Source organism: Mirounga leonina, unplaced genomic scaffold, assembly GCF_011800145.1.
Source record: "Mirounga leonina isolate KUSES-001 unplaced genomic scaffold, KU_Mleo_1.0 Mir_201, whole genome shotgun sequence".
Lineage (NCBI taxonomy): Eukaryota > Metazoa > Chordata > Mammalia > Carnivora > Phocidae > Mirounga > Mirounga leonina.
In genome coordinates, this window is record NW_023270504.1 from 27,545,696 (window position 1) to 27,561,479 (window position 15,784).

Consider the following 15,784-nt stretch of genomic DNA (forward strand, 5'->3'; position numbering starts at 1 on the left):
TTTCCCCCTAGACTCTAAGCTCCGTGAGGGCATGGACTGCATATGGGTCTAGCGTTCCAGAGCCTAGCACGGTGTCTGGGAAATAACTGTCGCTTATTGAGCTCTTACTGCATGCCAAATACTGTGATTGGCGTTTTAAATGATCTCACTACACCCTGAGGTAAATGCTATTATTCTCTCCATTCTGAAGACGGGGAAACTGAAAGTGAGTGAAATTTGTCCCCAAAGCCGTTGTCCCGCTGGGATTAATTCCCAGGCCTGACTCTTGGCCACTACACTCACTATATAGTGATCAGTAAACACCATACGAACTACAACCAGCCGCGGCTTGAGGGTCACTTGGCGGGGACACTGCGCTGGGGACATAGCACTGGAAAGGTGATCGGAGGAGAAGCCCTTTAAACCCGCTCACAAGGTAGATACTCGCAAGCCCCGCCCACCACGACCCGCCCACCAGCCCGGAAGGGACCGGCTGGGGCGGGACGAGCTTCCGGGGGCGGGGCGGGGCCAGCGCTGGTTGGCCGGCTTCGGGCGGAAGTCGGAAGGGTCGGTGGTCCGAAGACGCTGGCTTGTGACAGGGCGGGGTAGAAGGAAGGCCTACATAAAGGTTGCCTCTCCATCCCTTCGCTCCCGGGGACCCTCGGAAAAAACCCAGCACCCCGGCCCCGCGGCTAGCCCCTTCCCCCAGGCTCTCTCCGCTCGATTTCGCCACCGTTATGTGGGAAGCGAATCCGGTGAGTAGCCGGGCGGGACGGGGCGGACCCAGTGGGCGGGGTTCAGGGGAGAGGGGCGGGAGGGGGTTCCTGGGAACTGCTCCCCCTCACCCGCTTCGGGCTGGGTGCTGAGTTCCGGGACCCCGAAGACCCTGGCCCTTGGGGCTTCTATAGTTTCTGGCTTTTGAGCGGTGGAGATAGCTCCGTGGGTTTTCCAACGCATTATTACTTTCTGTTACAGTTATTTATTTGACTTGCTGTGGTTTCTCCGCCTCCCCCTCCCCCCACCGTCTTTTTAAACTTTGTGTTTTGCTTCCTAATCGGAGTTCCGGGGCTTTGGACCTGTTCCTCTGCCTTTGCCTCGGGTGTACCTGCCAGTCCCATCCATCTAAAGCGAGGGGATTCGACCCCCGTGTCTAGAAAGGGCCTAAGAGGAACCATCAGTGCTCCTTTTTCCCTTCTTGGTGGGCAGTCATTTCAAACTTGGGGGGACCGAGTGTATGTTCTAAGCGTCTAGATGGTGAAGTTCTTAGATTTTTTTTTTTTCCAGTGGACAGAACTGATGACCTGGAACTTTTCAACTGCAAGTCTTGTCTCCCTCCTTCTTGTCTGACTCCGGTGTTTGCATTCTGTCTGCGTGTATTTTGGTCTGCTTTGCTTTTATACATTTCTTTAATGTGCAGCTCTCAAAGAGTGGAATCCGTTTGCCCAGAGTATTCCATTCATCTCTTGTTAGAGTTGAAATCGCCTAGTAACATGGCAAATGTACACCTTAGGAGTTGACTCAGGAAATGGCAGAATCCCGTTTCAGCAAATTGTTGGACTGAATGAAATTACCGCGTGTGCCGAGATAACTGCCCAAATTTACTTACAACCCCGCTTTCATACTTGCAATACTCTTTTGCTGTAATCAACACTTTTTTTTTTTTCCATTTCTGGAATATATTTCTAGATGAGTTGGAGTGTTTATCAGTTAATTCTGTTATGTTTTTAAGTTTTTATCCAGTAGAAACTAGTCTGTTGGTCTGCATTTGTTGGTTGCACATTGTGGTTGCATCCCAGTCCTTCATGTTACTGGTCGTCATCTAAGATCTTTTTTTTTTGGGGGGGGGGGTTCATACATATAACCCTGCAATATCAGCCCACATCACAGGAAAGTAATTGCTGGGATTTGATTTTAGCAAAAATAATTTAGAATTATGAGAATGTGCTCTCTGCGTTTGTATTCAGTTTCACGATCTGTCATCAACAGTCTTCATTTTCTGCCATTATACATATATGTGTGTATGTGTATGTGTGCATCTGGCGTCTGTGTCTTCAGTTTTTATTAGCAGTCCTTTTCGTCTTGGTTTCTCCATAACAAACTTTTTAGTCATCTAGGTATGTCTTGCTCGAAGTCACATGTTTCAAATTCTTCATTATATTGTAAGCTCCCTGTGGGCAGGGATTTTTGTCTGTTTTGTTTATTTCGGTATCTTCAGGGCAGAGAACAGAGCCTGGCACTTAGTAGGCACTCAGTAAATATCTGTTGAATTAGCAAAGGTGACTGGATTTAGTACTAGAGGGAGTCCTTTGCTCCTACTGTTCATTCTCCCTCCTCCATCACATATACATTAGCAATTGCTATTGGATCATTTGTATGTTTGTAAGGATTATAAAGACATTAGTGAATGTCTTATAAATTTGTTTTGTTATATAGCATTATCTCATTTCTTTCTCATTATACATTTCTTTGTATGCTGTTTCTTCTGACATCACCCTAATGATTTTGCTTGATTTCACCAGAGCAGACTGACCTTTGTTAATAGTGGCGAACCTTCCACATATAATCCCACGTTCTTCTTTCAGCCCCTGTTGTGCTACCCTAGTATGTCTTAATGCTACTCTGTTTTCTTACTGATACTGGTTTCCTTCCTATGAACATATGAATTCTGTCAATAAGGACAGTTTAGTTTTTAAAAATACAGTCAACATTCTGTATGTGTGTTTCTCTAGTAATTTGTTAGTTTATAGTAATAGAAGCAGCATCTGGACAGTTTGTCCAGCTGTACTCATGGGATGAAAATTAATTTTAATGTTACCCTAAGCCAAACACATTGGAAATTTAAAAAAACAACAAAAAACTACAGTGTATCCTAAAGATAAATGCAGATGACTTTTGCATTACCCATCAATTGAAATTACTGTTTGCCATTTCTTACCATTGAATGAGATCATAAATTCTACTTTGTGAAGCAAGGCCACTGTGAACTGCTCTAATTGAGGTCTTCTGCCTAGTTTCTCCCTGTATATTTTTGATAGCATCTATGGCCTTAATGTACCACCTATGAGCCGCGGACATACCTCCTATTGCAAATATACCTTCTGTATGATACTGTATTCTACTCACAAGTGGCTTTGCGAAAATGTTACACTGATGGCCATGGTAATACTCAGAAGCAGCTGCCCCTTCCAAGTGAAAAGTCCCCATGACATGGTTTCAGTGTGGAAAATCAGCACTGAGCTTGCAACATTTCCTTGGGGGAGAAACCTAAAACAGAATAACCAAGGAGTTATAAGCTTTGTCTCAGTACAAAATTTTATTTTATCTTTCAAGACAGTCATGAGGTCAGTGATATCTACTCAAGCCTTTCACTGACTAGGCACCTTGAGGTAAGCATAATGTCCCTGCCAAGGCAGATCTGATTGACAGAAGGAGCAGGCTCACTCAGTTCTGGTATGAGCTTTTGGCAGTTCGCCATCCACCTGGGGGAGGTAGCCCTTGACTAATGTCCCCCAGTTTAGAAAAATGGCAAAGTCTGTAGAAAGGAATTGAAGGGGTTGCCATCACTGCTTTGACTCTCCATACCGTGACTTTATCCTGCCTTTCTCTGTCCTCTGTGTCATCGTCTTATTCCTCTTTGCTGCGAGTAAGTAATCACTGTTACATATGAGGGAGTTTCAGTTTCCTTTTCTCGCACTGATGAAGGAAACTGAAAAATGACAAACATCTGTAAGATTACAGACCCATGTGTTACAGTATTAAGACCTTGCTTTCAGTGATAAAGTCTCCCATAATTCCTTCCCACATATGAATTCATATTATTCAAAGAATCTGATGAGTTAGCTAAGGGAGGGGAAAAATGATTTTCTCAGGACCACGCAGGTGAGTATGCAGCAGAATTATATGAGTACCCGTGTCCTGTTGCTGGGCGACAGCAGTGATAACGTTGTGTATTGGTGCAGTGCTTTACCTGCTGAGCCATCTTTTTCTCTGTTATTTTACATTCACAGCTGCTTCCAGACTCACTTGGCACTATGATTCTTCTCTCTCCTTTTTCTGTCACGCTTCTTGAAAGAATAGTCTTATACTTTTTGTCATTCTTATTCATACCTCTACTCCTCCAGCCTCACCTCTGTCCCTAACACCTCACTTGCTAGGAGGTCACCAAGGACTTTTGAATCAACACATCAGTAGTGACTTTTATGCCTCCAACCTCTTCTGTCTTTCTGCAACATTAATGCACTAGAGGTGTTTTTTAGGACTCTTTTTTTATTTTCCTGGGTCTCTACTGCTTTGGATTTCTTCTTTTTATGATTTGTCTTTGAATCATAATTTTAACTGCACTTCCTTCTATCCCTGAAATGTTCTACTGTTAACCTTTGTTTTTTCTCAACACATCCTTTTTTTGGTGAGCTCCAAGGCTTCAGATACTACTGTAGTGAATATGCCTGCCAAATGTACCTTTTCAGTCCTGACCCTATTCCTGAGCCAGGTGATGGACACCTCTACTGGTTGTCTCTCTGACAGTTCCAAGTTGGTATGTCAAAACTGGACTGCCAGAGAACCCAATCATTGATTATTTCACCCACTCAACAAATAGTTACTAAGTATCTACCACATATAAAACATTCTAGGCACTAGGGAGGGGCATTACAAATACGGATCAAGTCAGAGTCTGCCCCTCAGGGGTCTGGCAACATAGTTTGGGGAGTGGAAGTGATACCAGAGGATATTGGGGGACTAGGTTCACTAACATAAGTTACATTTGAGCTAGGTGTTGAAGTTATAGAGGTGGTTCTTTGGGAAGGGCAAAGGAGCAAAATGACCACAGACCCCAAAGGTGAAAGAGATTGGCAAGTACAGTTTGGATAAAGGAGTGAAATGGAAAAAGTGCATATCTGATGAGTCAAGTCTCAGGATGGGCATTTTCAGAGAATGAGGATGGAGGGGTTGTGCGTGGTGGTATCTAACATGAGTGTAATATCTCTTCTGAGTCAGGCAGCGTCCCTCAGGCTTGGGGGAGGATGGAGATAGGATTCATTTCTGGAAATGAAAATTCTACAGCGAACGTAGTGTCTATGAAGAGGTGTTCCTAGATCCACATACAGTCATGGGTTCATATACTGATACCTGTGTCTTGGCATTCTTTCTAATTGTGCCAGTAGTAGATTGAGTTAAGCTTGTGAGTAGTGTGATGTGCCAGGGTTTGGTGGCTGAGGCGGCACTCAACAAAGCGTGCCCACACTGAGGTTATCTGATACCTGTGGGAGGTAGGAATTAATAAATGATTAGTCTCCCTTTTTCAAGGATGATACTAGGTCTCAAAGTTTGGTGACCTTTCAGAATAAGGACAGAGCCGGGTTTTAAATCTAGGACTTTCTGGCTCCAGAACACATACTCTTTCCAGTCTGCCTTAACATACAAGACTTAAAAGTGGGTAGAGAAGGACCTGTGAGGAAAGATACAGGGAGTCAGAGAAAAAGAAGAATTCTTGAGCTGCAGAAAATCACACCCTTTGTGCGACACCCAACTCCCATGATTTTAGAACTTTTTTCTAGTGGTGCAGCACATGAACAGCAGTAGGGAAATGCTGTGGCCTCCCCAGGATGGGTACAGCAGATGCAGCACAGGGCCGAGGGAGTGAGTCTAATGGTTTCTGGAGTATCGGAGTTTGTGATACAGGCCAGAGGCAGACTTTTGTAACAGGTTTGAAGGATGGAGTGAGGTGAAATGCTGAGTATGACCCACCTGGTCTGAAATACGCAAAATGTTGAGGTCTGTGGCTTATACAACTCACCCTCTAAGAGTCGGATCTGCTTTTGAAATAGTATCTGATGGCACTCATCTATATATTGAGCACCTACGATAAGCCAATCAGTTCTAAGCCTCAGCGTTTACAATGGTGAATAAAACAGACCAGGTCCCAGCCCTTAGGAGCTTGCAGTCTAGTGCAGGGAGGCAGACAGTAAGCCAATAATTATACAAATAACATTTAACTGCAATTGCAGCCAAAGCTCTAAAAGAAAACAAGAACAATGACAATGTATAATAGGGGGAGTTAATATTAGACTGGGACATAGGTTAAGTCTCCTCTCTGAAAGCCACTTTTACAGCGATTTGAAGGACTGAGCAAGAGTTAGCCAGGTAAAGTTGGATGGGGGGCAAGGAGGGCTCTTTAGACAGCAGAAACAGTGTGGGCAGAGATCCTGAGGCAGAAAGGAGCTTGGTGTTTGAGGCAGAGAGAAGCAGTGTGTGGCTGGAACCCAGTGAACCAGAACATGAGGCCAGGAGGTAGGCAGGAACTAGCCAAGCACGGCTCTGTGGCACATGTTTAGGATTTTGAACATCATCCTTAGAGGAGTGGGAAGCCATTAGAGGATTTTATATAGGAAGGGGAAGGAACGTATCTATGTTTTTAAAAAGATCAGTCTGGCTGCTGTATGGAAAATGAGTTATGTATTAGGAAGTGTGAAATAATGGCCTCCCAAAGATACCCACATCCTAATTCCCGGACACTGTGAATATGTTAGGTTACATAGCAAAGGGGAATTAAGATCTTAATCAGCGGGCGCCTGGGTGGCTCAGATGGTTAAGCGTCTGCCTTCGGCTCAGGTCATGATCCCAGGGTCCTGGGATCGAGTCCCGCATCGGGCTCCCTGCTCCTTGGGAGCCTGTTTCTCCCTCTGCTTCTCTCTCTCTCTCTCTCTCTCTCTCTCTGTCTCTCATGAATAAATAAATAAAATCTTAAAAAAAAAAAGATCCTAATCAGCTAACTTTGTGATTGGGAGATTGATTACTTTGGATTATCCAGGTGGCCCAGTGTAATCACAGGCATCCTTAAAAGCGGAAGAAGGAGACAAAAGTGAGTCAGAGAAAGGTGTTGTTGTGGAAGAATAGTCGACATTGCTGGCTTTGGAAGATTAAGTAAGGGGGCTACAAGGCAAGAAATGTGGGTAACTTTTAAAAGCTGGAAAGGCCAACAAAACAGATTCCCCATTACAGCCTCCAGAAGGGAATCAAGCCCATGGTGATTTTAGCCTAGTGAGTTCCATGTCAGACTTCAACAGAGGTGTAAGATAATAAATTTTGTGTTGCTTTAAGCCACTAAGTTTGTGGTAATTTGTTCCAGCAGCAACTGAAAACTAATATCGAGGGCCATCGGAAAGGCCATTGTAAGACCACTTAGGGAGCTATAGTGTAGTCCATGGCGAGGATGAAGGTGATCTGGGCTAAATTGGTGATAGCAGGGAGAGAGACACATAGGTGGATCCGTCCAGGCTGCGCTTTGGATGAAGAGTGCTAGGTTTCTGGCACAGGCAGCTGGAGGAATGAAATATTTTCACTAAGATGGGGAGATTGGGAAAGGGGAAGATATGGCCGAGACCAAGAGTTTGGCTTTGGGCCTGTTACAGGTTTAATGTGCCTATGAAGCGTTCAAGCAATAAAGCCAAAGAGGCAATTGGTAGGTGGGTCTGGAGAGTGGGTTAGAAGTGGCAGTTTTGGGCTTAGTCTTTTAAAGTCTTTGGCTTTTAAAATCATGACAGTAAGTGAGACCCCTAGGACAGTGTTTCTCAAACTTTTAGTATCGTTGCAGATCACCAATCTTAAACAAGAAAGTAGTATTTAAAAAATTAATGTTTTTATTATAGAAAAAAGATAGTTTTGCAGCCTCTTACAAAGTATGTATCTAACTTGTTATTTATTTATTTTTACTTTATTTTATTATGTTATGTTAGGTCACCATACAATACATCATTAGTTTTTGATCTAACTTGTTGAAAGATAGCTTGAGATGTAGGTTAGATCCAGACACTGATTTTTTTTTTTTTAAGATTATATATTTATTTATTTGACAGAAAGAGAGCGAGCCCAACCAGGGGGAGCGGCAGGCAGAGGGAGAGGGAGAAGCAGGCTCCCCACTGAGCAAAGAGCCCGATGCGGGGCTTGATCCCAGAACCCCGGGATCATGACCTGAGCTGAAGGCAGACGCTTAACTGACTGAGCCACCCAGGCATCCCTGACTTTTTTTTTTTTTTTTTTTTTTTTTTTTTACCCTGTATTTCTACTAAATTAGGAAATTCCATGTTATAATTATAGATTGTCAGGATTTGCAACTGGTGTTTGCTGGCTCTGTCAGATGTTTTAGAATGCCAAGATCAAACACATATTGAGAAAGTATGAGAAGATTTCTCCCTGAAGACTATTCCTAGTGTCCAGTCAGTTGCCAAATTGACACACTTAAAAGATTAAGTAACTGTAGGAGCAAATGTTTCAACCAGCCTGAACATTTGGAAGATAGGAGCAAATGTATTCTTAGTCATTCTTTGATTACTTCAGTCTCTGGAAAGTATCTGTTCAAGTTATGTTGTAACATTTGGATGTGTTCTTTATATATCCACAATAATAAAATCAGTCTCACTCTCTGATGAGTGAAGAAAGCCATCAGATTCTGGGAAGGAATCACACCCTAGCAATCGAACCATTTGTAGCATAGTTTCGTGACTGGAAAATCTGGTACCTTGTTCTCCTCATTAAAAATTGGGAATTCTGGCCTTGAAATAGTAGGTTTAGGTTATTTCAGATGCCGAGTGTATTTTAGCTATTATACACTTAAGCAGGCCTCTGGGAATCAAGAATGGCTATTAGTATTATCAGCATCATAAAGAAATATTTTTATCTCATCTGTCCTTTTGGAAACTCTTGTCAGCACTTTTTTCCTTGATACCCTTTAAACTCAAGTAGAAGGGTGATTTTGCAAACACTGCCATTTCCACACATTCGAGAGCACATACTGAGTTGTCAAGATTTGCTGATACTTAATTTTCATTGTTTTCTTCAACATTCAATTACAATCAGGAGGCATATTGTTTACTTCTTTCTAATTGTTCCATGTGTTTAAAACGCCTTTTAGTGATGCAGCAATACCTTTTCTTGCTGTTTGTATAGCTCGTGGTCTGTCAGTTTTGAGTGGGTTGCACCTTTTCCAGCCCATGTCACAGCTCACAGAAGCATCATCGTCTAAATGAAAACTGTCTTTGTGCTGTGAGTTTTCACTGATAAGCAGAACAAAAAGTTGTTGAGTACTTCTGCCTCATTACAGAGTATATATGCTATAAGAACCGATTTATGTTTTCTCTACAAGTAGTTTGTTCAGTTTTAAAACAAAGTATATGCTGAAACACTCATGTGATAATAATTGCTCTCTCATAACATGTACCATTGATACTCTGTGACTTCCAATAGAGTCATTTAATAAAGAAATTTTGTCAGTAGCTTGTTTCTTTTCACAATTTGGGCATTAAATTTGGACTGACAGTTTCTCAACGATATCAAGACCTTTACCTGTTTTAGCTGAGGAATGCCTCTTTATTCTTGGTCTCTTCTCTACCTTATCAACAAAGTAAATTGATTTGAGGCTTTGTTTTAAAATGATGTGAAAGTTTACTTGGTTTTACACCACCATATTTGCTGAACACTAGCTGATATGAACTGATCAGCATAGACTGAACATAATGACATGGTTGGTAACTTTAAAGAAATTAAATTTTCATGAAAATCATTATTACTCTTAAATTTCAACTTTACAAAATATATATGAACAAATTTCTTTAATTTCTCCTCTGAAAATGCCTGTGAACTACTTCATAATTCTTGAGGACCATGTTTCGAAGATGCTGAGAAAAACAAGAAAAGGGGCTAGGACTGAGCCCACAGAGCCTAAAAGTTACAGGCTGCATAGAAATTAAGGTACAAAGGAGATCAAGAACTTGTGGCCAAAAATTCAAGACAGTCTAGAGAGTATGATTTCATGGAAATCAAGAAAAGGGTAAACTGTGGAATGTTACTGAGTGGTCAAGTAAGATGAGAACTGATAAAAGAGCATAGGATTTAGCAACATTGAAGCTCATTGGAAGTCCTAGCAAGTGCTGTTTCTTGTTTGTTTGCTTGTTTGTGATGGTGGTGGAAGATACTGGGCCAGAAGCTAGAAAAACTAAATTAGAGTGGATTTTAGAGTGAATGGAAAGTGAGGCAATGAAAATGGTGTGTGTAGACAAAGAATTATACTTAATCCACCAAAGGAGATAAAATGGAATCCTAAAAGTACTCAATCTAAAAGAAGATTGAAAAAGATGAAAAGGGGAACAAAGAACAGATGGAACAAAAGCAAATAACAAGATGATAAACTTAAACCTAACTATATCAATAATCATACCAAAGTAAATGCTGCATGCATATCAATTGGAACACAGATTGTCAGATTAGAGTAAAAACTAAGACCTGACTCTAAGTTGTCTACAAGAAACACACTTCGAATATAAAGACACAAACAGGATAAAACTAAATGGAAAGAGAGCTATGGTGCTGACACCAGTCAAGAGAAAGCTTGAGTGGTATATTAGATTTCAGATTAATGATATTATCAGGGATAAAGAATGTCATTTCCTATGCTAAAGAGTTCAGTTAATCAGTAACAATCCTAAACATTTATATACCTGATAATAGAGCTTCAAAATACATAAAGCAAAATTAATGGAACTGTAAAGGGAAATAGACAAATCAATCCCATTCTAGTTGGAGATTTTAATACTCCTCTCTCAGTAATTGCTAGAATAAGTAGGTACACATGAGCAAGGATACAGAGGACTCGAACAACACTATCAACCAACTTGATCTAATTCACATTTATAGACCATTACACTTAACAACAGTTGAATACAATTTTTTTTTTTCAACTACATGGGGAACATTTCACGTGATAGACCATATTCTGGGCTGTAAAACAAGTCTTAGTACATTTAAAAGAATTCAAGTCATGTACAGTATGCTATCTGATCAAAATGGAATTAAATTAGGATTCAGTAAAAGAAAGATCTGTAAAACCTGCAAGCATTTGGTAAGTAAATAACACTTTAACCCATTAATCAAAGAGAGAAAATGTGAAGACAACATATCAAATTTGTGGTATGTTGCTATAACAGTACTTAGAGGGAAAGTTATGGCTACTTTGATGCCTATATTGGAAACGAAACGTCACAAATTAGTGACTACAGCTTCCTCCTTAAGAAACTAGAAAAAGAAGAGCGAATTAAACTCAAGCAGGGGCAAGGAAATAAAATTTAGAATGGAAATCACTGAAACAAAAACCAAAAAATTAATGAAAGCAGAAGCTGTTTTTTTGTTTGTTTTGAGGAACATCAGTAGAATTGATAAACCTCCAGCCAGACAGATCAGGAGAAAAAGAATTCAAATTATTACTGACAATGAGAGAGGTAACATCACTACAGACATTAAAGGGTAGTAAGGGAATGTTATGAACAATTTAATGTCAATCAGTATGGCCACTTAGATGAAATGGGCATATCCTAAGACACAGACTACCGAAGTTCCCTCAAGAAGAAATAACATGAATAATCCCAAATCTGTTAAAGAATTTAAATATATGGAAAAGGCCTACCCACAAAGAAAACTCCAGGCACAGATGGTTTCCCTGTAAATTCTAACAATATTTAAGGAAGAAACAATACTAATTCTGCACAAGCTTTCAGAAAATTGAAGAGAAGGTTATACTTCACAACTCGTTCTATGAAGCCATCATTACCCTGATACCAAAACCAAAGACATTACAAGAAACTATAGATGAATATCCCTAATGAACATAGATACAAACATTTTAAACAAAATTTTAGTGAATTGAGTCTAACATATAAGAAGGTTAATTCATAATTACAAAATGGTGTTTATCCTAAAAATGCAGGTTGGTTTAATATTTGAACAGCAACAAAGTAATTCACCATATAAACAAACTAAAATGAAAAACAATATGATCATTTCAATGTATGCAGGAAAGCATTTGACAAAATCTAGTATCCCTGATAAAAACTCTCAGCAACCTAGGAATAGAAGGGAACTTGCTCAACCTGATAAGGGGTATGCAGAAAAGGGCTAACTCAGCAGGCCTAGGGTGCTCAAACCATGTACATTCTCAAGAAAGGCCTGTTTCCATGACTGTCCTTTCCCTAGCTCCAGAGAACTGAGCTCTTAGAATAGTTTGTCTAATGAGTGTATTTGCATACCTGAGATCTTGAGCTATGCTATACCAGTTTATCCAGATAGTTTACACTGGCAATGTGATTTATGGTGAACACCTGCTTTCTCTCTGGAGGTCTGGAATGTCAGCAGCTGAGGTCAGTCACATACTTATATGACTAACTCCTAGTAAAAACCCTGGACACCTAGGCTCAGGTGAGCATCCCTGGTTGGCAACATTTTGCACTGGTCACATATGGTTGCTGAAAGAATTCAGTGTGTCCTATGTGACTCCACTGGGAGGGAACACTTGGAAGCTTATGCGTGGTTTCCTCTGGATGTCACTCCATGCGCTTTTCCCCTTTGCTTATTTCACTGTGTATATTTTTACTATAATAAACTGTAACCGTGAGTAGAACAACTTCCGAGTCCTGTGAGTCCTTCTCCTATGAGACCAAGGGTGCCCCTGACATAAGGGGCATCTACAAAGTACCTATATCTAATATCAGACTTAAGAGTGAAAGACTGAATACTTTCTCACTAAGACCAGGAACAAACAAATGATGTCCATTCTTTATTTGACATTGTACTTGAGATGATAATCAGTGCAATAAGGCAAGAAAAAGAAGGCATGAAAAAGAAATAACAGGCATCTATATGCTAAAAGAAAGTGAGGCTATCTATATCTATCTATAAAATGCCTATTTTATAGATATATGCCTAGAAAACCTGATGGAATGTCCAAAAATCTAGAACAAATAAGGGTTTAATAAGGTTGCTGAATACAGGATCCATGTACAAAAAATAATGTATCTCTAAATACAAGCAACATTCAATCAGAAATTGAAATTTACATGCAATTCCATTTACAATTATAACAGAAATATGGAATACTTAGGCATGAATCTTGCATAAATGATGTACAAGATCTATACACTGAAAACCAGAAAACATTACTGAAAAAAGTTAAGACGTAAATAAGTCAAGAGATACGCCTCATTTGTGGGTTGGAATACTCAATATTGTTGAGATGGCAGTGATCTCCAAATAGATCACTACGCCATCCCAATCAAAATTGAAAGGACCTAGTATAGCCAAGCAATTCTGAAAAAGAACAAATTTGGAGCACTAACACTCCTGATTTAAAGATTCAGTGTGAAACTACAGTCATCAAAACAGTGTAGTATTGGCAGCAAGATAGAGAAAATGATTATTAGAACAGAACAGATTCCAGAAATAGACCCACAAACATATAGATAACTGACTTATTATTTTTTTTTTAATAAAAGTAAGGTTTAGTGGAGAAAGGACAGTTATTCACTGGTCAGAGGCTGTGTTTAAGCCCCTTGTGCCAGTGAGACTTCCACCCTGTGTTGATCCATCCATGTGCAGCTTAGGAAATGTTTTCAAGTTTGTCCCATGACCTGCTCTGGTCATTCCTGGGTGGATTCAACCTAGTGCTTGTACACAGCCTTCCTGACTCTCATGGTTAATTGTAATTCCAGGAGGGCTTTTCTTGGTTATCCCTGGTTCTCTGTATTAAATTTCTGTATTCTCTACCATTTGGCTTGTATTAGGGCTTTGGGCTTCTTGGTTGTTTTTCCTCAAGATTTCCTTTTTTTTTTTTTTTTCAATAATGTTCTTAGGTATGAGGTTCTCTATTTTCTGTTCAAAATAAAGTCAGTCCCTTCAGAGAGAGATGTGGAGCTCTTTGTCCTTATGGTGTGCCTTTTCCCTTCAGTAGAACCCCTGCGCCACTACACTTGGGGCTAGAGGTGGGAGCTGACTTTTTCCACAGGGATACCTGCACTTTAGATAGAAGGGGTATTGGCAGCCCTGGTCTTCAACTAGGTTGGTAGCAATCAGGACTCAGTATTCTTAACCTACTGAGCCTGGAGTAGAGTTCCACCAAATGAACTGGGACTGGGTGAAGGAGCCAGGAGGTCAGTCTCCTCTGTTGCCTGCTCAGAATAGACCCATACCTCTAGGCTGAAGAAGATGAGAAACACTAGCAGTCTGCCCCTTCCAGGATGAAACTAGCCCAGGACCAGGAGCTGGAGGGAAAGGAAGCTCCTGTCTTCTTTTCTGCACATGACTGAGGTAGATCTTCTGTAACATAGCATTGATGGAATGGGGGTAATGGACTATATCTTAGTCAAATGCCAGACTCTTGCCTGTTCTGAGATTTAGTAGATTTTCTTGATTAAATGTTTCTCCCATTTGCTGTATGCCCTTAGGACAATTTCTAGAGACTTTATATGTTTTTTGTTTGTTTTTATTCTTTAAAATACTGTTCACCAATTAGAATGTGGTTTTGCTGGGGAGAAGGTCCACTGAGCTCCTTACTCTGTCATTCCACAAGTTCCGCCCTGCGTTCAAGCTTTTAATAGCAAGCTTTGGATCTTCTTTCTGTAGAGACAAGGAAGTTTTCATTACCAAATATGATTTTCTCAAGATTATACTAACGTAATATATTTTGTTAACTACAATAAACTTACCAGAAAGCTTTTAACCAGTCTGGAAGTTGGTTTATTTTTCTCCTATGGACTGGGATTTTGACTTTACACTCATTTTCCACATAGCTTTTCTATTTGATGATCCAGATTAATTGTTCCCAGGCCCCATAAATACTGTCTTTGGAATAGATGGCATTACAGACAGATACCACCAACATACCCCCTGCACTTGAAATTTTACAAAATGCTTTTTCACTTTATACTACCTTTTTTCTTCATAACCTGGTGTGCAGGAAGTATCAGTCCTGCCAATTAAAAACTGAAAATCGGCATGGTGGCTAAACTAATTCATTCAGCTAGCATTTATTAATTGTCTACTCCATGATAGACAACTTGCACACATTCCTTTTATTGCCCATAAAAATGTTCTAATCTAGATCCATTGTATTTTAAAGTTACTAATTTAAACTTGACTTACTCTTTGAACCTAATTACACAGAATAGCCCCTCCTTTGGAGGGGAAACTTATTGTAGAAAACCTAAGACTTAGTCTTATGAACTAAGTCTTTGCAAAGAGCCATATAGTATCTGGGAAGCAAAGCAACCAAATTAAGCTTTGGCAACAGGAGAGAAGGAGCAACTGTCTGTATTTGAAAGTGAGGCCATGGGGGTTGGCAGTTTAATGAAGAAGTGATGCTCAAGAGGCCTTGGGTGTTTCTTTAATCTTCTTTGTACTGCTAACTCTATGATTCTATTTTTTGTTTTGTTTCAAGTTTTTATTTAAATTCTAGTTAGTTAACATATAGTGTAATATTAGTTTCAGGAGTAAAATTTAGTGATTCATCACTTACATGTAATACCCAGTGCTCATCACAACAAGTGCCTGCTAATACCCGTTACCCATTTATCACATCCCCCCACCCACCTCCCCTCCAGCAACCCTCAGTTTGGTCTCTATAGTTAAGAGTCTGTTTTATGGTTTGCCTCTCTCTCTTTTTTCCACCTATGTTCATCTGTTTTGTTTCTTAAATTCCACAACTGAGTGAAATTACATGGTATTTGTCTTTCTTTGACTGAATTATTTTGCTTAGTATAGTACACTCTACCTCCATCCGTGTCATTGCAAATGACAAGATTTCATTCTTTTTATGTCTGAATAATATTCCATTGTGCATATTATATATATATATATAAATATCATGGACATATGCATGATGATATATATATATATCATCAGTTGATGGACATTTGGGCTCTTTCTGTAATTTGGCTATTTTTGATAATGCTGCTATAAACATTGGGGTACAGGCATCTGTCCCTTCAAA

At 40.1% G+C, this 15,784-nt stretch overlaps 1 protein-coding gene across 3 annotated transcripts in view; it reads left to right on the forward strand.

Moving 5' to 3' along the window:
• Window positions 1-519: 519 nt before the first annotated feature.
• The window catches only part of PARP11 (poly(ADP-ribose) polymerase family member 11), a 41,963-nt gene continuing 26,698 nt past the window's right edge, over window positions 520-15,784 (forward strand). For all 3 annotated transcript variants that reach the window (XM_035028445.1, XM_035028446.1, XM_035028444.1), the window contains exon 1: window positions 520-734. Coding sequence is in view for 1 of the 3 variants with exons in the window: in XM_035028444.1 (XP_034884335.1) it covers window positions 717-734 (18 nt within the window). In the remaining 2 variants the exon portion in view is untranslated. The remainder of the gene's footprint in view (window positions 735-15,784) is intronic.